This window comes from Mesocricetus auratus, unplaced genomic scaffold (assembly GCF_017639785.1).
Source record: "Mesocricetus auratus isolate SY011 unplaced genomic scaffold, BCM_Maur_2.0 Super-Scaffold_100029, whole genome shotgun sequence".
Classification (NCBI taxonomy): Eukaryota; Metazoa; Chordata; class Mammalia; order Rodentia; family Cricetidae; genus Mesocricetus; species Mesocricetus auratus.
In genome coordinates, this window is record NW_024429210.1 from 18025613 (window position 1) to 18053053 (window position 27441).

Here is a 27441-nt window from a genome sequence, read left to right on the forward strand (position 1 = left end):
AAACTCCCACAAAATCTTCCCCAATGGTTTATTATAATTAAGGAAAATGCAATTATAAAACAATATTGATTCCAGAATTTTATATTCTACTATGTAATTCTGCAACATGAACTACCACAAGACTTATTATTGAATACATACATGTATGTGGGGGTATGTGCATTAATAGACACATAACAGTAGAATATATACAAATACGTATATGTACATATATACACATATTTACTTCTGAGTGAAATAACATTGCAATGTCATATATCCGCAGGTTTCCCACTCATGCATATAGAATGAATTTAGGACATAACACAGTCTTCCTATAAATATAGAAAATCAACTATGGATGCCTAACAATTGATCAGTTAATATGGTTTCCTAGTAAAGACACTTAATTTTTTATAAGTCCTAAAGTTTGTTCAAGCTATCATGTAATGTGTCACATGTCATCAGAACACAAGCATGATTTAGGGTGGGGAGTGTAATCAGCCCTTCATTGTTACAGGGCAAAGGAGTGCTTTGCTCATTCTTTGTCCACTCTCCATTCCTGAGAACTGCAGAACTGCAGCTGCATACAGAGAAGTGCAGATTAGGTGGCAGACTTGGAGGATCACCTTGGCAGACTATCCGGAAGGTTTCTTCCCACAGATAGGCTTAGTAATGGTGATACTCTCTGCTTTGCATTCAAGACAACATATAAATATTTTTATTCAAAGAAAACCTAAAATTACTTCTTAAATCTATAAAAAATTAATTAAAAGTTTGTTATACCTCCCTTCAAGTTGTTGATCAGGTGATTTTCAGAGATTCCTCAAAGCAATACAGACTACTGCCACTGTTATTAGCTGCTCACCAGAACTTGGTAGTACAACATTTGTTAAAGACACCACACATTAGTGACAGCATGTGAAGAAAGTAAGCTGTACTGACAAGGAAGCTTCCTTAGTGCTGGCTAGCTCTCATAGTATCAGAAGGTGCTCCACAGTCTTCTGGGAGAGGAAAGTCAACAGTCTTGCTGAAATATGAACACTGTCAGTTGCAATAGTGACCACCCTGGTAAAGTACACAAATGGTTCAGCAGGGGCAGGAATGTTAAGGGTGTAACCAACTATGTTCTAATTGGACTTAGGGCCCATTCCACAGGAGAAAACAAATGCCTGGTACTGTAAATCCGGCCAGGAATCAATGGTTAGGGAGCTAATAGAATAGGGCCCAGGGGTGACTCTATTAGTATTATTTTTCTAAATGAACCTAGCACCAAATTGTCCTATAATTACATATCTCCATACCCATAAATTAATGCAGTCCTCCATTCTCATCAGAGAACCTTCTTTTGTCAGACAAGGTCATTGAAACAGTGTCTTCTGGACATGACAGGAGCAATGGACTCAGGGACCCATTGAAGCTAGGACTGCCTGTACAAGACTTGTAAGATCAAGTCAATCAATATTCCAGTATGAAGATGGAGGGACTCAGGAGCCTCTGCCCCTAGCTAAAGAGATATTGACAATTGATGACTAATACAGTAGGGATAACCAGTTTTCTTTAGGAATGTGGTATATCATAGATAGACCATCCTCCATGAATTGCCTTACAGCATTAATTAAATTCAATGGGTTATTAACAAAAACTAAAAGGAACTTGGTTAGGAGTGTAATGAGAGAATCTGGGAGGAGTTCAGAGGAGGAATGGGAAACAAATATGATCAAATTATATTGTATGCATATATTTGAAATTCTGAAAGAATTAATGAAAATATGTTAAAAATAAGTCTATACATATATAGATTATTTGTTTATTTAAACATTTTAGGTAATTATTAGGTACAATATTAAACACCATTTAACGATTTATTTCAATAAATTTTTGTTGAAAACAGTAGGTTCAAATTATGAACACTATATGGCACTTAGGAGCCTAATAATTACCTAAACAATCTCTCAGATCACTGCTTATCACGTACAGCTGCTCTATGTTTGTTCTCATTATCAAGAATGTTTGTGATTTGGTTGTCAACACATTTTATAATGTGTCAATTTACTTTCACATGTTTTTATTTATAAAACTATCTCTCTCATCCAGGGGCAATTTCCTTCCCCAGGGAGACGTCTTTGCGGGAAAATGTCTACACACATTTCACTGTCAAAACTAGGCAGTTTCTATGGTCACTGAGTTGATAGACTTCTAAAATATTGCTAGACATCTTACAACTCAGAGTCTTATCCCCATCAGAACAAAGACCTACAACACTCAACTTGTTAAGAAAGCCTGCTTTAGAGAAAGAGAACTATGTATGAAAACTACATAAGCTTTGTTGCTTTGATTACCCTGAGGTGACATTTAGGGGGTGTCTGCAGTCTTCTGGGGAAGCCTGTCACAAGAGTGTACAGCCACACCCCATTCCCAGTTCACTGTCTCAGTATAGCAAGATGTGATCTCTCAGCTTCCTGCTCCAGCCACCTGCCATCATGCCTCCCCTACCATACAACCATGAGCCTAAATAGACAATTCCTTGTTTAAACTGCTTTGATTGTGGTATTTTAGCATTGAAACTCTAAATAACTAACTCAAACTCCATAGCAGATGATGCATATGAAGAAATATTAAGAGTTTGAAATCATTAGAAACAAGGTAGTTATACTTCAGTCCTCATGAAATCTAAGTAACATCCATAAACAGGAAATTACCCTAAGAAATAGATTTAAATTAAAAGTGGCCTGAACACCCTAATATAACAATGGTATACAAAAAATACACACTAAATAGAGAGACAAAAGGCAGTGGTTCAAAGATCAGTGTGCCATAGAGACATAGCAAGGTGCAGTACCTTTAAAACAGACATATTAAATAAAATTTCCAGTACTTTTTGGGAATCATGAAACAAAAGAGAGCTTCCTTGATACACAAGACAAACATTCTGCACTATATTCTAAGCACACTCACTATTGGAAACAAGAAAATTACCAACAAATGAAAGTAAAGACTCTGACACAAAAAAATAATGTACCTGATCAAAGCTTTCTACAACCTGCAGAGAAAAATCAGAATGAGGTCTGGACATAGCACAGATGAGTGTCTCCTTTACACACAGCTGGGGCATTCAGTCTGTTTCCACAAATATCTCCTCAGTGGGCAGAACATACACAGAAGGCTTGTCTTACTGGTAACTGCTTCCAGTCAGTGGATTCCTACTACATGTTAGGACTCCCAAAGTACTGTTAGCCAAGTGTTAATACTGGCCAATATAAACTACTATTATATGCAAATACCTCCTTTCATAAGACATGGGCTATGAATGTTCAAAATATATAAGGGATTCAAGCAACTCAATAGCATAAACCCAAATATCTCAGTTAAAAAAGGGACTTTGTTTTAGATAGAGTCTCACTGTTTTCCTGTGCATTACAAGCTAGCTCAGAACTCACTAACTAGCGTTAATACCTCAGCCTCCAGCATGCCAAGGATTACAGCAAAGAGACGCTGCAAGCAACCTGATTAGACATTTCAAAAATCAAAACAAAACAAAACAAAAGACAAAGAATGAATGAACCAACAGGCAAATGGGAAAATTATTACTCTTCCTAATGACCATGGACATGCAATGGGATACATCTGAACCCAGTTAGATAAACAAATACTATAAGTTCAACAGATAACAAGTGTTGGAAACGGAGTGTAGACAAAGTAGAATTCATTTACTGCTGGTGGGAAAGCAATAACTACAACTATTATGGAAAACAATTTGGAGCCTCCTCAAACACCTAAAACAGAATTACTGTGTAATCTAGTGGTGCATATTTCCAAGGAGACTAAAGAAATGTCTATTCTTCAATTTTTATAATACTATTGAAAAGAACCAAGATATCTAAACAAACTAACAACAGAGACATTCACACATACACAAGGGTGCACATATACACATCTAAAAATAGAATACTATTCAATCATGCAGAGGTAAAATACTTAAGCAAGGCCAATGACCAATTTTGTCCCTGAAATCCTTGCTCAGCCTAATTACAGGGTGGAGAGCCTTGGTCCTGCCTCAAATGGTATGACAGATTTTGATGTTTCCCCATGGAGGGCCTCACCCTCTCTGAGGAGTGGATGGGGGAGAAGGTGGGGGAGTGGGAGGAGAGGAGGGAGAGGGAAAGGGGATTGATATGTAAAATAAGATTGTTTTAAAAATAAAAATAAATGAATACATTTAAAATAAAAACTATGAACTGGGTGGCTGGTATTGTTCTCAATAATTTATTGTTAGTTGGACTTCTCTATGGGACACTCTTTGTTCTGAAGGATAGAGGGATCCCAGGGATAGCAGGCTATCTGAATGTCTCTGTGTCTAGGGTACCATGTTCAGAGCATGCGTTATGGACTGATGAGGATGATATGGCACACACAGACCGAACATCAGCTCTGAGCTCATGTGGGTCACTCTACTTCTAAGTTCATATCCACCATGGCAGTAGTCACAACACAGAACTAACAATGCAGGCCTTTTGAAACTTGGTATTCTTTGTAGTCACTACAAGATTTGTAGAGAATTACTCAGTATTCACTTTGGAATAAATACTGTGTTGGTCAAGCTGTAAATGAAGCAGAGTAGGGGAATAGAGTATCTCCTGTTGACATTCCCCTTTGTTCTTGTGTTCTATGACTCTTTTCTTGTCAGTTATCAGTCTGAAGATATCATCTTTTTAGTCTAATTCCTAATTCATCATCTCACTCTCCAAAAAACAGTCCATACTTTGCAAATGTACTCAATTTAAATGCAGTCTAAAGTTCCATTTTTCTTTTTGAACAAATTATTTTAACAGTTACTATTTAAGTAAAAATAAAAAATAATTCAAGATTTTTTTCATGTTTAATTTGTCAATTTCAATACAGCAATTCTCAAATATATTAACTAGGAATGATTGGCTTTGAAGAACAAAACTAAAGACTTCACCTATGGAGCTCCAAATCAAAATGTTGATTCCCATAAAAATCATGTGTGTGTATGTGTGCATGTGTGTGTGTATGTGTGTATGAAAATGTGTATGTGTGTATGAATGGTTATGTGTGTATGTGTATGTATAGCACATGTGTATATTCATGTGTATGTGTATATATGTGTGTTTATGTATGTATGTGTGTATATGTATGTATATGTGTGTATATATTTGTATGTGTATATATGTATGTGTATGTGTGTATGTATGTGCATATGAGTGTGCACGTGTATATGTCTATTTGTATGTATATGTGTGTCTATGTGTGCATGTGTATATGTGTGTATATGCCTGTGTATATGTGTATGTATGTGTGCAAGAGTGTGTATATGTGTATATGTGTATATGTATGTATATGAGTGTATATGTGTGTATGTGCATATATGTTTATGTGTGTGTATTTGTGTATGCATATGTATGCGCGTATATGTGTGTATATGTGTGAAAATTAAAAAGCTAAAAATCAGCCAAAGGGATATTTTCAGCTTTAGTAAGCATAGAACCCCGGATACACTGATTCTCAGGTGATACTATCTTAGGAAGTCAGGAGGGAAGGTGTCTTCTCCTTTCTCATGTCAGTACAGTTAAGATTGACATCTGTGCATTCTCTCATCGGGAAGTGGACAGGGCCCCAGTTTACAGTAAAGAACACCCTAGAATGGTGACATACCCAGGGAGATGTAAGAAACGCAGAAACATAAGCGCCACATGGGTGTGAGGCACAGAGCAGCAAATGCTGAAGCTAGCATGACATGCAGTCAGATTAACCTTCCCAGTCACATGAAGACGTTAAAGGGTTCCAGACAGATAATGGGAACTAACTTTATTTCACAAACATGAGAATAATGTCAGTGGGACAAATCAAGTCCTCGTAAGGGATTAACCAAAGAGTTCAAATGAAAAATGATTACTTGCGGCCTATACCGGATAACAGCACAAGAATTAGAAAGGATGATGATAATGATTTAGAGGGCAGGGCCCTATGAGCCTTGATGTGGATTTGGATGTAATGAGGCTGGAAAGAATCTACAATAGGCTCTCAGCTTTCTAGCTGAGTACCAAGTAGGTGGTCATGCCATTAACCGGGATAGGAAGTACCAAAGGAAGCAACATTTCTAACTCCTTTCTGATTTTTAAATCCAAGATCAAAGAGGTAATTGACAATACAAATTCCAGAAACGTTTTTCCTCACTGATACCCTTCAAACAGTATTCTACTGATGTGCCAGATTAAAAAAAAAAGGAGTTTGTAAAATATGAAGCTTACAACTGCTGTTAGCATCTTGCAATGACAACTTCTTATCAACATATGAGATTAAACCCTGCAATCTTTAGGGGGAAATAGAAATATCTGTTACTCCAGATGAAGTTTTCAAACACATAAATGTAATTCCCGATAAAACCAGACAAGTGCAAGGGATTATAAGAGGTTAGCTTTTTAAAGTAAGCACTACAGAGGGCAAACTCCAGGAAGAGGAGCAGTAGTATTCTGAAAAGCCTGAGATGGCAAATACACACTATGCCCAGAACCAGAGTAACAACCAACAAAGCGTAGCAATGAAGGTCTAGTTAGAGAGCTGCTGAAACGATAGGTAGGAAATGTGGACTACTGCTTCGGGGTGATGAGTTTGGGGTTAATTTTTGACTTTTATTAACCATACATCCCAGTGAGGAACTGAATTTTTTTGAGGGAGGGATGCATATTACTTGCCTTCTGATTGGTTGATATCCAATAGATAGAAAAAAAAACTTTTGATTTTGCTTCATAGAGAGACATATCTGAGTATCTCTAGGTTTGGGGTTTATGCAGTGGAGGGGAGGGTGCAGTGGAGATGAGTACCACACACCAAAAAACAAGGAACTAACCTGTCAATGTGGAAACAATACCCAAAGAAGTTAATACTCGTCAACACTGCGATTGGTTGCAGAGCATAACCCATTAATAAATGTGTTAAAGTGCCCAGCAGAACATTAAAGCCCAGCAGAACACACATGCAGAGTGAGAGTCCCTGTGACTAAGAGCTGTTTATGATAAATATTTGTTCAGTTGAATACCTTTATGGCTTTTGAAAATGAAAGAAAGGAAGGGAGGAAAGGAGTGAGGGAAGGAAGAAGGGGGGGGAGGGAGGGAGGGAGGATGACAGACAGACCATGAGTTTCTTCAGTGAGTTTCCTGAATCATAAACTCTCCTGCAAAATAGGAAAGCCAACATGAAGTCAGAGGATCAGCAGGAGTCAGCACGGTCTCTTGACAGGCTGACCTTCTGCTGGGTCGGGTCATATACTGAAGGTCTTAGAACGTCAATGCTCATTGAAAGGTTTATTTAAAAAATGACTTAGACAGTGTGGCCTCTACTGGGAAATGAAGCCTGTGGTTGGTGATTGGTGGAAAAGAACCTGAATTCACACTCACACACACTGAGAAGATTGAATTCAGACTCACATACACTGAGAAGTCTGAACTCACACTCATACACACACACACACACACAGCAAAGAATCCTGAACTCACACTCACACATACTGAGAAGCTTGAATTCACACTCACACGCAGGGATTACTGGGGGGAAACTGAGACATTGAATGTGTTCATCTGGTTTCTGCTTCCTAACAAAAAACTCATCAAATAGCTTACCACCATCTGTGTTTTCGGTTCCAGAGTATCTGATGCTCCCTTCTGACCTCCACAAGAATAAGGTATTTGCATATGTACACATCCATAGCTTCAGGTACACACACACACACACACACACACACATTTAAAAAGAAATATTAAAATACACTGTGACTTCAACTCCCCAACAAATCGAAGATACCATTAAGCTCTATCAACTACTACACAACTCTCTCAAAGAGTACAGTCCCCTCTCTCCACTTGTATCTTTAAGAGTCTGACCACCTCTAAATATTGAGAAGAACCTTTGTAAAATTTAAACAATGGTATTCTTTCCCCAGCTCAATTCTTCTGATAACTTTCTACCAACTCAGACTCAAGGTCCAAACCGTGACCTTAACCCATATCACCCACAAGACGAGCCTGACTCTGACTGATGTAGGTTCTATCCATTCCAAACAACCATTCTGGTCTTCTCACACTGTTTTCTCAGTCACACTTGATTTTCCTTTGAGGCTTTAGTCCTTAGGGTTTGCTTTCCAGACACTCCATTTCCATGCCAGGCTCCTTCCCTTTCCTAGGGTCGTCTTGATGACATGTCCTCAGAGAGGACTTTTCTAACTCGATGAACCCTCATCACTCGCCAATTCTACAGCTTTGTTTTGTCTGCTTCAGAGAAATTATTGCACATTTATAATTTTAAGAATAATCCACCTGCTAAATGTAAGAAACATGAGGTTAGAGATCCTATCTTATTCAAGATTACGTCTTCACTGCCTAAAAGAGAGTTCTATGTAAAATGCTCAAAACACATTCAAGAGGTAAGGATGGAATGAACAGCTTTTCTGATCTATAAACATTCCACCCACTGATCATTAAGGGTTGTTTGCTTATACTCACAAAAGTAAATGAAACTCATTAACTTCCTACCATTTAATGACACTCCTGAACTAATCCAATGTTCACATTTCTCATTCCAAACAGCAAGGTCTCCATGTGATTTTATGGGTAAAGAACAGCATTAACAATTGGAATAAAATCACTTCATCTCACTCCTCCATACAAATCTTGATCACAGGTGAAGTAAAAAACTGAGACTCTCTAGCTTAAAAATACAGTTTTTTTCTGATGTTTCTGGATGACTTGAAGGGAATGAAATGGCCAAATCACTGGGGCTATAGCCTAAATAAAGATGAGCTTTAACATACAAGCCAAGTGCTGGGGAGGCTGGTTTTTAAAATGTCTGGAAAGGATGTCAACTTTTGGTTCTTTTTTAAATTTGAAGTTTTGTAGTATCATTCCCCTGGAAGATAGGTTAAGCAGAAGAAGGGGGCTCTCTAAGGTTAGTCAAAGCTGTCTTCTCTAAAAGTAGAAAATACTGTTCTAGTTCAAAGTAGAATGATTAGGCACTGCCTGACTCTAAGCCAGTCACTTGTTCTCAACAGGAGAATGGAGAGTCCTATCAATTAGTTTCATGTGGCATCTGTGAAGGGTAACTAATAAATGTGATTGTGAAACACTCTGAAAATGCTAAGTGCCATAGAGAGGCCTTGTAATTACCAGGTTGTCATTGGGTCACCACCCAAGCATTGTGAACACACTTATCTCATCTTCCTTTTTAAGTTTTATTCTGCTTTAATTGATGAGTGGTAATTGTATGTATTACAGAATACAACATGAACATGACACTGTGTAATCTTTTGAAACCCCTTCTACCCTCAGCTCTTCTAATGTCAATTTATCTTAATGACAAGTGGATGAGGGCTCTCCTCACATTCCCACTGCACACAAAATGTGCTGCAGATGGTACATAGCCTTTGTTATCCCTAAAGTGCCTTGCATATTCCTGATGAATAGATACTGCATAAATAGCTAACCTGTCTTTTGTCAGCACATATGATTAAAGAAAGGGAAAAGAGGCTATCAATAAGAAGGACTTGAAAAACACAGAATTTACTTAATTTCTACCAAGGTTTGCAAGTTTCTCATTCTTCTATAAAACTCTCATTTAAGGAAATATGAGAGATTGATTTCAGTCCTCCTCCCCTTAAACAGAAATAGCATTCCTCATTCATTGATAAACACGAAACTAAAATTTCACTTGTCTTTGTAGGACTGTATAGAAACTAGTTATGTTTTCAAAGCTGCCATACATGTGGTATCTCTTTTAAAGATTAACCTCCCCCATGTTATTTTCTTAGCAGTCTCTCAAAAGCATGCAAGGCCAGCCAGGACACAAAATTAATATAATCAATAACTCACTAAAATGTAGTTACAATTGCTATAGATAAGTGTTTGAAAATATTCCTATTCAATTGAAGCACAACCCTATAAAGGCAGTTTGCCCTTTTAAGTCAAATGCAAACATCTGGGTCTCTGAAGCATGCTCCTCCCAAAGATGACCTTTCATAGAGAGGACTTTGCTGGTGCTCAGCAACTCCCCCAGTGCAATCACAGCACAGGTCAAATCCAAAACTGGGATCTTAGAGTGGATTTGGGGGCAACAAACAAAAAAATTGGACTAAAAATATCACTTATTGAAAAGTGGATGCATAATGAAGTATTTATATTATTATCTAAATTTTCATCTCTGCATAAGTACCAACTTTTTAAAAAATGATAAAGATGAAAGAGATCATTCAAAGCAACTGTTGAAAACGTATATAAGTTTTGAAATCATCTGACAGAGTCAGCAAACTACACACAAACTTAAATGATAATTATTTCCTGTTTCCTCAGTAAAATCTTATTTAAAAGCAAATAAACGAAAATACCAACATACTCATCATTTACATATTCTCTGTGCCTGTGTTTATTATTCTTATGCTTTGATGGCAGCATGTTTTTATGACAACAGATTTTAAAATATTTAAAGACTGGAACTTTAGAAGCTTTCCTGCTTCCATAGATAAAGATGAATTGAAGCAATAATGGTGTATGGCTTTAATTCCAGCACCCAGGAGAAAGAGGCAGGTGGATCTCTATGTTTTCAAGGCAATATTGGTGTACAGAGTGAGTTCCAGGACAGTTAGAGCAGTTACACAAAGAACCCCTGTCTCAAAAGAAGAAGAAGAAGGAGAAGGAGAAGGAGGAGAAGGAGAAGGAGAAAGAGAATAAGAATAAGAATAAGAAGAAGAAGAAGAAGAAGAAGAAGAGGAAGAGGAAGAAGAGGAGGAAGAGGAGGAGGAGGAGGAGGAAGAGGAGGAGGAGGGAGGAGGAGGAGATTGATATATAGTGGAATGTTTCTAAAAATAGGCAACATTTTAAAGAGAAACTGACTAAACCAGGGGATGAGTAGTAAGACAAATGTTTTTCCCCAGGGAACAATTTATTTTACGAGTATGAATTTCCTTAATTCTTCCTAAAAACAAAAACAATCAATATATTAATTGTCAGAGTGATGATATCTCAAAACAAATATCAAAACAGTTACTCTAGCTAGGCCTAGGCCTCCTAACTTCAAGCTTCCTAATGGCAATACAGTGACACTTTCTTTCTACTTTTTAAATTTAAATTAGAAACAAGATTGTTTTACATGTCAATCCCATTTCCCTCACTCTCCCCCTCTTCACCTATCCCCCACTAACTCTCTATCCCATCCCCTTTCTGCTCCCCAGGGGATCTTCAAAGTCTGCCATATCCTTTAGGAGAGGGCCTAGGCCCTCCCCCATGTGTCTAGGCTGAGAGAGTATCCCTCTATGTGGAGTGGGCTTTTAAAGTCCATTCCCATGCTAGGGATACATACTGATCTACAACCAGAGGCCCCATAGATTGCCAAGGCCTCCTCACTGACACCCATGATCAGGGGCTCTGAATCAGTCCTATGCTGGTTTCCCAGCTACCAGGCTGGGGTCCATGAGCTCTCCCTTGTTTAGTTCAGCTGTTTCTCTGGGTTTTACAAACATGGTCTTGACCCCTTTGCTCATCACTCCTCTCTCTCTGAAACTGGGTTCCAGGAGTTCAGTTCAGTGTTTAGCTATGGATGTTTACTTCTGCTTCCATCAGCTACTGGATGAAGGCTCTAGGATGGCATATAAGGTAGTCATCAATCTCATTATCAGGGAAGGGTATTTAATGTAGCCTCTCCACTATTGCTTAGATTGTTAGTTGGGGTCATCCTTGTAGATCTCTGGACATTTCCCTAGTACCAGATTTCTCTTTAAACCTATAATGGCTCCCTCTATTATGGTGTCTCCTTTCTTGCTCTCCTCTGTTCTTCCTTTGACTTGATCTTCCTGCTCTCTCATGTCCTCCTCTCCCCTCTTCTTCCCCCCTCCCTGTTCTCTTTCTCCTGGCTCCCCCTCCCCTCCCCCCATGCTCCCAATTTGCCCAAGAGATCTTGCCCCTTTCCCCTTCTCTGGGGGACCATGCATGTCTCTCTTGGGGTTCTTCTTGTTTCCTGGCTTCTCCAGCGGTGTGGATTGTAGGCTGGGAATCCACAATGGCAGTTTTGCTTCAGTGTTATTTGTGTAGATTCCTTGCTTCCACAGAAACAATACATGTGCCATATAAAAACATGTGTGAGCAAGTGGGAGGAACACTAGACTGGTGCTAACAGAAATTCTGGGTGTGTGACATGTTTCTTTGTGTTAGTAGATGCTTTCTCACGCACAAAAGGAAGATACTAATGGCAGCCATGGTCAGAATTTCAATCCTCATTGAAAAGGACTCAAGAGTGAGACAACAGTGATAGAGGATAATGATTAGTGCTTGAGATCAAACTCAGAATAGTGTGGGTATCTCTCCTGTTCAGCCTGTGCATCAACTACAAAAAAAGAGGCAGAACTAGCTTGAATTATTGCAGAGTCTTAAAATCTCATGTATGACACAGAAAACTGTATTTCTCACAGTAAAATTCATCTCAGAATGAAAACTACAAATACAGGAATTGTACACTGTGTTGTAATTTTAAAAAGAAGCTTGAGAAAGACACCATGTCGAGTTCAAGTGGAAGGTTTTGTTTTGTTTATTTTTATTTTAGTAAGGGAAAGGGTCATTAAAAGAAGAAAGGGGAGAGAGAAGACCAGCCTCCAGGTACAGGAGCAGCAGGGGAGAGAGAGAGAGAGAGAGAGAGAGAGAGAGAGAGAGAGAGAGAGAGAGAGAGAGAGAGAGAGAGAAGGAGGCAGGGAGGGAGGGTGAGGGAGAGTAGGAGGGAGGGAGAGAGGGAGGGGGGTGGGAAGTGGACAGGGCCCTTTTAAAAGGAAGCATAGTGAATAGACTCAGGTGGGGCTCTTAGTGGCAGCAGCTGAGGGCAGATCTTGTCAGAAAACCAAAGGCAGGCCAGTACAAATGCCTAAATAATAACTCACTGTACTTTAGATGACCCAGCATCCCTCTCCTAACCCTAAAGATTACGATTTTGAACACAGACTTAATACTCACTAGAGCTGATGCTTCAAAACGACAAAACAAATATACATCCAAAAGAAAAAACTGTCAGACATGGCAATGAAGTATTAAAATAATGTAACAATACACAACTTTTCAAAAACAATTAAGGTCATTTGATTCATTTATAGCTGAGCGTACTCAACCTGATGTCTTACTATACTCCCATGATGGGGTCTGATGAACTTTGTCAGTATAAGACCCAGAGCAAGATGCATGCTTAAGAAGCAATACTTGAAGATGGGAGTCTTCCCATGTCTTCTTACCTAACTTTGCCACATTCAAAGTTCTAAAAGATGAGCATACTCAGCTTCCATGACCAAGAGAATTCTCTGCAAGGAGACCCAATTCCTATGAGGTAACATGAGCCACACTCTTCACCAGCGACCATAAGAGGCCAGTCCCGGACAGGCTGTCTCTAAAGACTTCGTCAACTGGTAAGGAACCTTAGCTGGCACTTACTGACAAAAATATGTAAGTTTCATGGGCTACAGATCATGTATTAAAATATTATTAGATATGTATGGAAAAAAAGGAGTAGAAAGTGAATGGGGCTTCTCCAAAGAAAAATAACACACTTTTAAGCACCAAGTTGCCAGGTACTTCTCTGTTTAAATCCCTTTTCTAGAATGATGCCATTGGAACCCTAGCTTTTGGCACTCAGTCTTAGTGAAGCATCCCAAATGAAAAGAACTTCCCATACCACACACACACACACACACACACACACACACACACACACACACACACACAACGCACAAGTTAACTGGGAACAAATTTACTGGATTCTGTTTCTGTAGTTATGGATATTAAATTACCTTAATTAATAAATAAATGTTTAAATAAAAAGCATTTTTCTCTCTTCAGCATGAAGACACACCTGGCATGGAATCAGAAACAGCTGACATATTTGGCCGTTACAAAGCCTTCTTTCTCAGAGCCAGTGAAGATGTCAGCCCAAAATGGCTCCCATCTGGCATTAAATTTTTTAGTTATTTGTTATCTGTCGAAAACTAAAACTCTTGTTTTGAACATTATGTGTAGCAAAAAAAGAGGCATCAGGGGTCATGAAAAGATCAAACCAAATTCCTTTATTTGCTGCCTTACATTTAAGGCAGATATATATTTCTTCTGTAAACTGAACATTTTCAGTTAAATGGTTTTACTGATAATAATATCTACATAAATAGAACTAACAAGGACAGCTAGATGATGGGTTTCAGGCAATCATGATAATGTTAGCTATTTTCATTTTGTGATTTACTTTTCCCTTTTAAAAATAATAAATATAAAGTTGTCTCTATGCTGCTAAGTTCTAAATAGAAGGTAGTTTTTGTTTGTTTGCTGGTTTTAAAACATGAATATGGCTTTATTCACAAGGGTTATAGTGAACAGTTCTCACCAGAAGGCAACAGGAATGAAATTTCTCCAATTGATACCTACTATATTGATAAAACAACTTAAATTTTAAATGAGCAGAAATTCTGAGAGGGCATCATTATTTGAAGGTCTTGATTCAGGACTTTTAAAATCAGCAGTCACTGAGATGAGTCAATTTTCATGAAATCCCATGAGGTTTGGAGGAAGAAGCAGACCAGGTAGACAAGCATGAATCAAAGTTAAAATTATACTCTTTGCTGGCAATTATTCCTTCCTACATACATTGCCTGGTACCCTGAGGTGAGGAGCGAATTTATTTATCTGTGGCCTTTCATAAATCAGAACCCAAGTAAGATTAAAGGATTTCTTCAGTGCAGAGTGTGCTGGGACATTGGAGAACATTGTGGGAAATGGTTCCTTGGAGCAAGGAGGAGAAATCAACATCAGGTTCCAGGCAGAGTGTTCGGTGCCAAAGTTCATAAATCAATATAACCAGGCTAAAGACAATAGCTGGAAACCTGAACGCTTGACAGAGGAACAGCCGGCAAGCCGGCTTACAGGCAGCCAGTGGAGAGAACTGGTACCATCTGGGACCCCTATTTGGTCTGATATAGCCTGAGAAACAGTTATGCAGCACTTACAAATGGAGTTGTTTTCTATATTACCCCACTGCTTATCAGTGTAGAAATATTTCAGAGAATTTCTAAAGTGAACTCTACAAGAGCCCTTACATCTTTTAAAAATACTTGTTTAGCTAAGGAAAGACTCAAGTAAAGCTGTCACATCATGTGGTCATTTGTCCAATGCTGTCTGCATCCTGATTCTCGAGGCACCATTAATGAATGGCACATACACAGGTTTAATGATGCTCAACATAAAAGGTCAAGCATTCGTATACTCTAATCTGTGAAGGCTACACTGATTACTGTCCCACAGTGTACCTCCCACTATCTTCATCTCATTCTCTATGTGGACCACACAACCTACAGAAAGGCCCCATATAGTGCTGCTGGCTGCTGTTTCTGATGCTTTGGTGTATGGAATGAATCCAACGAATTAGAACTCTTTTTAAAACTGTTTTCTTCCTCTGCACACTCTTCTTTATGTGTGTGGCAGTTCAGCTGACTTTGATTCATGTGCAGTTTCTCTTCTGTCTCTCCCCTCAATCTGACAACCCAACAAAAAAATACGATAAAGCTGATGTATGATATCCCATGTCTTTGACATCTTTTTTTCATAGCAATTTGTCTTATCTGACAATGGAAAGCTGAAACTTTACAGCACATCTTTAAATAAAAATTACCCTTTGTTTGACTACAAAGTGGGGGTAGATAAAGCTGATCTTTTATTTTTTCTGTTTGAATTCTCATTTTTCATAATTTGTTAAATTCCCTCTATTCTTTCTATGACATGCAATTTTGCAAATATTTTTATACGTATAAGAGATAAAGTCTTAAATTGAAGGGATTTTTGCTTTTATTTTTGCAATGTTTCTTTTTATGTATCTGTCTCTTTCCTCTTTGTGTGTGCGTTTGTGTGTGTGTGTGTGTGTGTGTGTGTTCTGTGTACATATGCAAGTGTCTTCAAATGTCTGTGCAGGTGCTCACAGAAGCTAGACGGAGGCATACAACCTGTTGGATCTCGAATTAATGGCAGTTGTATACTCCCCAAAAGGATGCTGGGAATTGAACTGGGGTCCTCTGGAAGACTAGAGTATTCTTAACCACTAAGGCCCCTCTCCAGTCTCTGTGCCTACTTTTAAGGGATTTTCCTCTCAATCAGCATAATAAATACCACTTAAATTTAAAATATGGCTGTTGATATTCTTGGATTCTGAATGAAGGTCATATTTACACACTACTTTTGAAAAACAGATCATTGTCTCTGGTAATACTTACAACAGTGCACGTCATGAAAAGTCCTGCTCATTCCCTGGCCAGGGCCTGCCACAGATTCTGCCCTGAGATCCCACCTACTCTCACTGCAGGCTACCTTTAACTAGTGCATAGTCCCAACTCATTTCCAGTGCCATCTTATAAAAGACTTTTTTTTTCATTCTAGGGCTTTATAAATTTGTAGCTTTCAGTGGTATTTATTATAACTGTTTCAGTGGTACGGTGAGCCAGGCTTTTAAGTATACAAGCTCTGGATATACAAAGCTGAAAAAAATCATACTTAAAAATGAAGAAAATTGAGGCATTTGTGCCTATCCAGAGAATCCATGATCATTCATCATAATTGCATTATTTTTAAATAATAATGCACATTATTAAGAAAAACTAGAGTCTTATGTTCACTATGCAAACTTTCATGTAAATATTAAAAGCTAAGAAACTTATATTTGAGGGAAACATGTTCAAGGGATTTTAATGTTAAAACATAAATAACATACATACAGACATCTGTTTTGGTATATATTAATTTCCCTGTAGAGTCATAAACTTACAGAGTTTGGTAGAACTTTCCACATTGTCTTTGACAATTCTCTTGCATAGGTAAGGAATATAAAGCATATGGAGTTTTTTTGGAATGTCCCCCAGGTCTATGATACAGGTGAGGGAAGACACAATCTCAGATCAAGTTCTCATAGATTCTTCTCCAGTGTTCTTTCTAGCCTGTTAAAGTGTCATTTAATCATTAGGTTATTCTCAGTCCAAAGTCATCGGTTAAGGCTTCTTAAATGTGATTGAACTATGCTTTTCCCCATGCAATAGCAACTTTTAAGTTAAGAATTAAAGGAATTCTCAAATCACTTAAAATTTTATATACTTCAATAATCTTATGTTTTTAAAGAACATAGTTTGCCTGTATTACAGTTTTTGTGCATAGTATAGTTTAGATTATATAGATATTGCCTGATTGGATTCATGCCTGTTTACCTTATATCGAAAGACATGTAGGTGATTAACAATTATTAAGTGGCAGCAACCTTAGTTTCCAATAGGTTATATTTCATGAGCGATGGTCACTTTGTTCAGGCTACAGTGAGAAATAATATGGAACACAAGACTTCATGAAACTGGCTTAAATCCCAGTATAGGAAGCATCAGACCCATAAAGAAGAAGAATTTGATATAGATACCTCTACCCCAGTCACAGAGGACTTAAGGTATCTCTGGACATGAAGATCCAGTGAACCTGAGTCTAATCTGGAGTCACAGTCCATTCAATGTTTTTTAATGGATTGCTTGTTTTGATATCCACATCCCAATGATATTTACACTGAATTAAAACAATTCCAAAAGTGTCTTCCACTTTAAAGACAAGACTTAGCTACCTAATCCTGTTAGAGAATACTGATTCATATTTAACTTTGTTTTTGACTTTTCTTTCGGGCTTCTTAGAATAATGAAGATAAGAGGAAGAATCCACACTCAGGATACAGAGCAGCACTAATGTCCCTCATAGCACTGTCTCCTACTTAATCCAGTCTTGGCTACTTCTGCCTACTCAAATATTGGCAATTCCAGCTGTTATGTTTGCACAGAAATATCTGATGCTCAATAGGTCATATTTTTGCTGAATTCATCCAAGAATGTCTATCAGGAATCTAAAAATTTGAATATTCCCTATTGATAGAATTATTGATGTCATTGTATATCTTAAAATTGTATGTCTTGGGGGGGTTGGGGGGAGGGCACGGGAGGAGGGGAGGGAATGGGAGAGGGACCTGGAACTGACTTGTGAAGCAACCTCGTTTCTTATCTAAATTTAAACTGGAAAATTAAAAACAAACAAACAAACAAAAAACCCAAAAGTAAACACTTGATTCAGTCAATAAAACACTTTATTGGACTTGAAAAAAAATTGTATGTCTTGTAACTTAGCCACCTAGTAAACGCAATAATTTTATCAATAAATGTAGTGAACAGCATAGCTATGTGCTTAATATACATGTACATTTCAAGTACAATCTACCATTAGGATGACAACATCTGGTCATGCACCAGATTCCTAAGCAAAATCCTTTAAGAATGAGAAAATACGATGCCAGGGATAAATGCTGATCTAGTACCTGAGGCACCAAAGATTGTTGAGACCTCCTCACTGACACCCACTTTCAGGGGGTCTGGATTAGTCCCATTCTGGCTTCTCAGTCATCAGTCTGGGGTCCATGAACTCCCCCTTGTTCCAGTCAGCTGTTTCTATGAGTTTCACACCCCCACCCCTTTGCTAATCACTCCTCCCTCTCTGTAACTCGTTTCCAGGAGTTCAATTCAGTGTTTATCTGCCTCTGCTTCCATCAGCCACTGGATGAAGGCTCTAGGATGGCATACAAGGTAGTCATCAATCTCATTATCCAGGAGATAACTAGTGCTTAGATTACCAGTTGGTGTCATCCTTGTAGATCTCTGGAAATATCATTAGTGCCAGATCTCTCCTCAAACCTATGAAGACTCCCTCTATTATGGTATTTCTCATCCTGCTCTCCTCTATTTTCCCTCTATTCAAACTTCCTGCTCCCTCATGTCATCCTCTCCTCTCCTTTTCTCCCCCTCTCTTTCCCAACTCTCTCTCCCCTCCCCCCATGCTCCCAGTCCACTCAGGAGATCTTGTCCCATTCACCTTCTCTGGGGTACCATGCTTATCTCTCTTAGGGTCCTTCCTGTATCCCAGACTCTCTGGCACTGGGATCATAGGCTGGCACTCTCCTGCTTCATGTCTAAAATGCTCTATGAGTGAGTACATACCATGTTTGTCTTTTTGTGACTGGGTTACTTCACTCAGGATGGTTTTTTCCAGTGTCATCCATTTGTCTACAAATTTCAAGATTCCATTGCTTTTTTTCCACTGAGTAGTACTCCTCTGCGTAAATGTACCACATTTTCTCTATTACTCTTCAGTTGAGGGGCATCTAGGTTACTTCTGGGTTCTGGCTATTACAAATCATGCTGCTATGAACAAATGTCCTTTTTGTATGAATGCACATCTTTTGGGTATATGCATAAGAGTGGAATTGCTGGATATTGTAGTAGACTGATCCCATTGCCTCTCTCTCTCTCTCTCTCTCTCTGTGTGTGTGTGTGTGTGTGTGTGTGTGTGTGTGTATGTATGTGACAGCTACTAATGCCCCCCAGAGTAATTTTACCAAAAAAGAAGCCTGTACTCACAGCCCAACAAGACACAAAAATACTAGCGAATTATATAGTCAGAAAATGTGACAAGGAAAAAGAGTCAAACACAGCATATAATAATCTCCACTACAGAAAAAGAAAGGGAAGAAGGTCTGCATTTGTCAGAGAGTCCTGCCATCCCTGCCTGAGCACTGGGCTGCTAATGTACGCACAATCCAGGAGAGCTAAAGGAACAGTTCTGTGTTGCCATGGAAGTAAGAGGAACGATTTCCTTAATTCCTGTGTACCCTTCCCAGCATTTCTGGGAATAGTGACAGTTCTTTTACTTTGTTCAGAAACAGCCCTGATCCCTTCTCAAGGCTCTAAAAGACAGCATTGTGAGACTACATTGTGACCAAATTACATGAGAGAGTAAGTTTTCATTCCAAGACCTAAAATTAGATACCTCTGTGTGCGTTAGCACGACAGAAATAGCCATGCTTGCAGAAAGGGGCATAGTTGGTGGAGATCCCAAAGTCCTGACTGATAAATAAAAGCACAGAAACTGGCAAGGACAGCAGGCAGTTCTGGTGCTTGTGTTGGTGCTCTAAGCCAGCTCTCGGGAGGTGGGCAGGCACATGGAAGGGCCTGTGTGGCACACAGAGTGTCTACCAAGCAGATGTTGGTGCCAGAGCATTTGATCAAAAGGAACGGATTTCCCACTAGGACTTGGAACAACTGCACTTACTTGGCCTTGAACCTACCACAAACTGCTTGCTTTCATTTTAGTACTCATTGTGATGCAAATTCCAGTCGATACAGAATAGGTAAGGATAATTCTTCCAAAAAATAAATTTACCTCAGGAATACATATGAATAGCAATGGAAGTCCTTAAAGGGCAGCACCACAGTTTACATTAAGGCCTCCAGTTAAGTATGTCAGCAATTTAGACATTTTCTAGTAGTTGCAGAGAATTCATCACTGCAGAACAGCACATAAACAGGTATGATGGCATTAATAAACTTCCATGATTCAAGCCAACAATGATGGAATGAGTGGAGTAATTGAAATGAGGCTTCAATTTGGGGCTAGCCAACAAATTTAAATTTAAGCAGCACAAGCTCAAAGTATTTTAAGATGTTTGACGGATTAAAACTATTTCTCATATTTGCAATGGGTGCTGTTATTTTCACAAAACTGAAATTTTTTCTTAAGACAAGAATGGATGAAACAATAAGAATGGCTATATAAAAATGAAGATTTAGTAACTTTATTATACAGACTTATATTCATGGTATGAAGTAATTATCAGGTTAACCCACATCTGTCTTGGACTGAGTCCCTTCTTAACTAGCAGTCTTGCCAGGACCATGCCTATAACCTCTATAAACTTGATGTTCTGTTCTTAAAATGTTAGTTCTATTAAAGCATACGCAAGTTTCTATTCAGTTCTGAGAATCTATGATTCCATATCAGAAAAAAGCTTGCATTTACATGTGTGTTTATATAAAAACAGATGGGATGCCTTTCATTTTGATATAAAATTACTTAAACAATTATAACTTAACACCACACCCAGTCTGTTATTCATAAATATTATTTATAATATAGTAGATGGCTCTACTTTTTGATTAGGTCAATAAAATTGTGTTGATGTCAGCTACATTTATTTAAATACCATACAATTTTCATTTATAATTCATATCACATCTAATACGAATGAAGGGAACTGAAAGGTGAGTTGAATGACTTTAGCATTACATGGGTTACTAGAAATGATACACAATCCTTTGGGATATTTCTAATGTAGTCTTAACAAAACTGTTCAAATTAGCTCTCAAGGACACATACTCTAAGTTTGTATAGTCTTTGCTGTTAGGTTACCAGACTTTTAAGAAGGCAGTTTATTTTGAAATAAAGTATCTAGCAATAATGTTCCATTTTCTAAGTATAGGAAGATGATATTCCCCTCAGATATTACTGAAAAAATGCCCATAGACAGGATTTAAGGTGCAACTCCATAAACTGACAGGATACACTTGTGACCAGAGTGGTGCAAGGGCCTCCGCCTCTCCTGGACACCCTGCTGTAGAGTGGATGCCAGGCTCGCATCCCACTTCTTGTGGGAAATTCTCCACCACCAGGTAGAACCAACTCCATTAAGCCCAGCTTCTTGCAACTGTTCTACAGTCTGTCCTTTGTCATGTGACCTGATAACTTTGCACAGCTAAGTGATGTGTACCTTACCCCCCAAACTGTAAAAGACAGAACCTTGTTGCTAACAAATGAAGAGATCAACCCAACTTTTGCAGTTGGGATTTTGTTGGTTATAAACTATTTTATATAAAGAATAAGTGTAGGTGTTTTAAAAGGAGATTTCTTCCTCTCTAACTGCCATAAACAATTAGGCTACACTCTGAACAATAAAAAATGAACCTGGCTAGAGCCTCAAAGGAACCTAACATACTTAAGATTCCAATTAGCAACTACATTCTTATTTCCATTAATCCAAAGACAAATGGGCACTCTTTAATAAATTTAGGAATAAAAGATATCGTCTAATCAAGGCACAGTGAGAAACTCTTATAATTGAAAATCAAGTGCTTGAATAGTGAAATTAATTTATGCAGCAATGTCAGCATGTAGCACTGGATTGACCTTGTACATCAGCTAATATCATTTAAGCACAAAGAGCTTCTACAAGGAAGGGTCACCAGACATTATTTGCAACCATACCCAAAACATCTAAAAATAAGTTGCATATACCTTTCTGGCATCAGCCTAAGTCTCAATATTTTCAGGGAACATACTTACAGGATTCTCAACACTTTGGGATCAATTTGTAGTGTTCCATATTAGGTTCTCACCTTTATATATGTGTGCATGTCATATTGTGCTTACAAAGGCACTTAAACAGCAATTATGTCATGTAAACACCATAGCTATAAGTAAAAGTGATACTCAAAAGTTAAAACTTATTGTTTATAAACTGAGATCATATTCTTGGCATACACTTTATATGATGTATTTTGTTTTAAGGTGATACACAAATATGTTTAATTAAATATGAAAGATTGTTTTTCCATCTTAAAACCCTAGAATATGATGTGGCATGACCTTTTTCTTTTGTAATGGTATATTTAATAAACACATCACTCATATCGACATCACAGGTTCAGTGAAACATTATCTCCTCTTTTGGGGGAGAAACAAAGCAAAGACTTTCCTTGATTAAAAAAATTTTCAATTTATTTAAAAGCATATAATTTGTACACTTTGTCCAACACTTTCACATGAGGGGTTATGTAATTATCTCCTCACTGTTACATGCAGCCCTAAATATTTAAACATTCACATACTCCAGGTTTACCCAGGGATGCTTCTCTTTTCCTTCGAGAGTTCTACATTTATTGTTGCTCTCAGTGTCTGCACTACTGATGCTATATTTAGGATGTAGTCTCCTGTGCCAATATGTTAATGAATAAATGAGACCTGCTGAAACTGAGAAGCTTCTGTAAAGCAAAGGACACTGTCAGCAAGACAAAAGGACAGCTTACAGAATGGGAAAAAAATCTTTATCAACCCCACATCTGACTGATCTCCCAAATATACAAAGAACTCAAGAAACTATTCATCAGAAGACCAAATAATCCAATTTTAAAAATGTAAGCAGAGAACTCTCAAACACAGAATCTCAAATGGCAAAAATACACTTAAGGAAATGGTCAACATCTTTAGTTATCAGAGAAATGCAAATCAACACAGCGCTGAGATACAGTATTACACTTGTCACAATGACCAAGTTCAAAACCTCTGATGACAATTTATGCTAGAGAGGATGTGGAGTAAGAGAACACTCCTCCATTGCTGGTGGGAGTGCAAACTTGTTCAGCCACTATGGAAATCTGTATGGCAGTTTCTCAGAAAATTGGAAATCAATCTATCTCAAGACCCATTAATACCACTTTGAGGCATATACCCAAAGAATGCACACTCATATCACAAGGAATTTTGCTCAAATGTTAATAGCAGCATTATTTGTAATATCCAGATCCTAGAAACCACCTAGATATCCCTCAACTAAAGAATAGATAAGGAAAATGTGGTACATTTATACAATCGGTAAAAAACAATGACATTTAAAAATTTGTGTGGAAATAGATGGAACTAGAGAACACCATTCTGAGTGAGGTAACCAGACACAGTAAGACAAATATAATATATGCTCACTCGTAAGTGGATATAAGACATAAAGCAAGAGATAACAATCAGCCTACAGGTCACAACCCTCGAAAACCTAGGTAACAAAGAGGACCCTAAGAGAGAGACATACATGAATCCCCTAGGAAGGGAAAAAAGACAAGATCTCCTGAATAAATGGGGAGACTGGGGGAGAAGAGGGTGGAAAGGGAGAGGGGAGAAGGGAGAAGGGAGTGGGGAAAATGTGTAGCTCAACTAAAAAAATTAAAGAGAAATATGCATGGAACTAAAATCTCTGAGAATGTAAAATGTGGAAAATTAAAATAAATTTCCAATATGAAAAGAAAAAAAGAGTTCTATATTTATTTTCACAGATGTAAAAACATTTTGTTATATTTATGATTTATTGTATGTGTGTGTGGGCACATGCCTCACTATGAGTGGCATTCAAAGAACTAGGAGAAGCAGCCTTTCTTCTCCCACCATGTGGGAACCTAGGGATCAAACTTATGCCCCCTGGCCTGGCAGCATGTACCTTACCTGCAGCATCACCCCTCCAAGCTCACATTAGAAATCATCATCATTTCTCATCAGTTGTACTTTTCTAACAAGATGGCCCATGCATTCTCATTTCAGTGTATGAGATGAGGCACATTCCATTTTCCTTCTTTTTTCTTTCAATTTTACAGTTGCCTGAGATATCTCAAGCATAAAAAGCCATGCTTTTAAATTTTCTTCATAACAGGGAGAAGTTCACTGTTTTCAGTCAAGGATTCTAGCACAGCCATACTATAAATTCAACATAAAAGGAAACATTTGGAGCTGGCCGTTGGTTACTCATGCCTTTAATCCCAGTACTTGGGAAGTAGAGGCAGGTGGATCTCTATAAGTTTGAGACCAGCCTTGTCGACAAGAACTAGTTCCAGGAGAGTCTCCAAAGCTACAGAGAAAGCCTGGCTCGAAAAAAACAAAGCAAAACAAAAAAGGCAAACATTTGAAAAAAAGCAGAATAGTAATGAGGAACAGAAAAGAAAAATGCATCAGCATTTTATTTTACAACACCAACAGCCCTTCTGGTGTGATGAATTTGAGCATATGTGGAGTCTGAGAATAGAGGTGGTTCACTTCATTAATCCCACAATTTCTAAAAACACTTTGACCAATGGAAGAGACAGGAAAGCATTTTCACAAGCAGGACACAACATCCCAAATCATCTGACTGAGCAAAAGTGATTTAAAAGTAACCCTAAATTACTACACCCAAAATGTCCTTCCAAAGCATCTCTGACTTCAGATTTAAACATCTTGTCTTTGAATAAAATGTGTTTGTCTTTTATTGAAAATATCACTTACTCATTTCCTGAGGGATAATTTTCCCTTAGTCACTTCCAAAATGAAAATGGCCATAGAACGTGGAAGGAAACCAAGGGATCTGTTCCTTGGAGACTTCTTATGAGATGCTTAAATACATTACTGCCTACTTATCAGAGAGGAAACTAGAACAGGTGGATTTGTTTAATTTCCCAAGAAAATCTTTTCTGAAAACCACCACTTTACAAAAACAACCTGGTTTTTACCAATTTAACAGCTACAGAAACAATTTTATCAGTAAAATATAGGAGGAGCCATTCAGTATCACAAGGGGCAAAAATGTAACTTTCTACTCACCAAGGATAGATAATGAAGTCCAAAGTACACACTGCTAATTACTGTCATTACTTTGTTGCACTAAAAGAATTCAATTTTATCAAAGAATTTTAGAAAGCACTAATTTAATGAAATTATGTACATGTAATCAACAACTTGACTTAGCTCTTAAATTAGCGAAATGTCAATTTCAATGAGTCTCTTCCCTTACCCACCAGCTCACACTCGTGCTGCAATGTGTATACTGTAAGTGTTCTTCTCCCTCACTTTCCATTACCTCCCACTCTTACTGACATGCACATCCTTTCGTGCACCACTCAGAAGTCTGGGTAGGATGATGGCTATCATGGAACGTCACCACAGTCTACATGATGAATGACTATTTACAACATGATTTCTATCATTTAGAGGAGAACATGTAATTGAGACTTTACATTTCAAACAAAAGGCTGCAAGTCAAATGATCCTGTCTAGCTCTGTGCATCTGGAAGTCACCCACCTGGGGCAGCATGCGATTTTCTTCTTCCAGCTGTCTGACTCTGGCCTCCAGCTGCCTAACATAGGACAAGGTTGATTCTAAAATTAAAAAGAAAGAACTCACATTATACACAAGGTCTTGTTTGCTGTGTTGTTAAGGATATTTTTGGTTGGTTATTAAATTGGACCAAGTAACTACTTACTCTGTTCTTGAGAAAAAAAGAAAATTCTTACAGAAAAAAAATATTTACACAGTTTTTTTGTGCTGTACAATGTTAATTCCTATTCAAGAAACTTGTAAATAAGGAGGCTGAATTTTTTCACACCAGTTGGGTCAGAACTTCTGGAATCTCTCTCCACATGTGTTTACTTGTCAATATACCAGACATTTTTGTGATGTAATCTATAACCAAAATGAACTTCAAGTTTTCATTAACTTTTAAAACTAGAATGAGTGGCATATACAAGGTTCTTTTCACTTTCCCAACAAGCAATAGAAGTTTTAGGAGAAACATTTATTCTTCTCACTACCATATAGATATTGGCTGTGATTTAGAGAATATCCATAGAAGTGCTAAATATTTAAATCAGGACCAGAATTTGACTTCAACTCTGGCTGAATCCAAAGACCATGATCTGTTTATTTCTTGTTTCTTTCCTTGTCTGGTTTATGCCTTTCCTTTCAATCTTTAAGTAAACTACAGGCAACAGAATTGCAATTGATACTTTTTTTAAAATTTTCAAAGATCAGATGCTGAACACTCAGAAGTGTTATGTTCCATTTCTGTTCATACACAAACTCTGCATTTTATAGCTTCTTGTCACAAAAAGAGTCAGAAAAAGAGGAGAGTTTTACTTTAGGGAAGAGTATTACTGATGGTAACTCTTCACTAAAATTACAATACTTACTACGTGTCTCACTCAATAGTGCATGTTTGACATTACCCAAGCACAGACACATTTCAGGTGTAGTGAAAAGCACATCATAGCACAGTCTATCCACACTCATACCCCCATATCTCCTTAACACTGCAGCAGCAGACCACCAACCATTCTTCATTCTCTGGTGTCTGAGAAACATACAGGAAAAGCAAATGATGAAACTGAAGCATATTTAACAGCAAATGCTTAGAGACCCAGTCATCAGAACTTTTGCTACTTATGCATTAATGCTGTGATCTGAAATGCAGCATGAGAAACCGTTATCAGTGTTACCTGGGAATTGCCTAAATGAACTCATTTGGGGCTTCTTAAGTAAGAAGCTGGCATTTTATACGAGAAGTGGTGATCTTAAATTTATAAATAAATCAAGCTCATCTTGTTTAAATGTAGCATGTCAATCCTTGTTCACAAAGACCTTCAGAAAAGCCACCCTCAATAACATTAATATATTGACACACTGACCTCAAAACATTTTTTGTGTAAGCAACTGAAAACACAGGGAAAACTGATGAAGTTTGCTAGAAATGTGCTTTCATCAAAGCTTGATGGAATGTTCAAGCTATGTTTTGTGGATTTTCCAGAGGAGGAAGGAAAGTACCCCGCATAAAGTAAGGGCCAGGTTACAGAACTAATGAGTCTGCCTCGCTCTGCAGTGAAGAGAGCCTGACTCACACAATTCTGCAAACCCAGATTTATCCTCTAGAAAATCAACATCCTACTACCTAAGGACCTTCCAAATTAACAACAGATCAGT

At 37.9% G+C, this 27441-nt stretch overlaps 1 protein-coding gene across 5 annotated transcripts in view; it reads right to left on the reverse strand.

Moving 5' to 3' along the window:
- Positions 1-27441, reverse strand: part of Ccdc85a (coiled-coil domain containing 85A) — a 209102-nt gene that overhangs the window by 15268 nt on the left and 166393 nt on the right. For all 5 annotated transcript variants that reach the window (XM_013113614.3, XM_005070357.4, XM_013113616.3 and 2 more), the window contains exon 3: positions 25768-25844. In XM_013113614.3, the coding sequence (XP_012969068.1) occupies positions 25768-25844 (77 nt within the window). The remainder of the gene's footprint in view (positions 1-25767; positions 25845-27441) is intronic.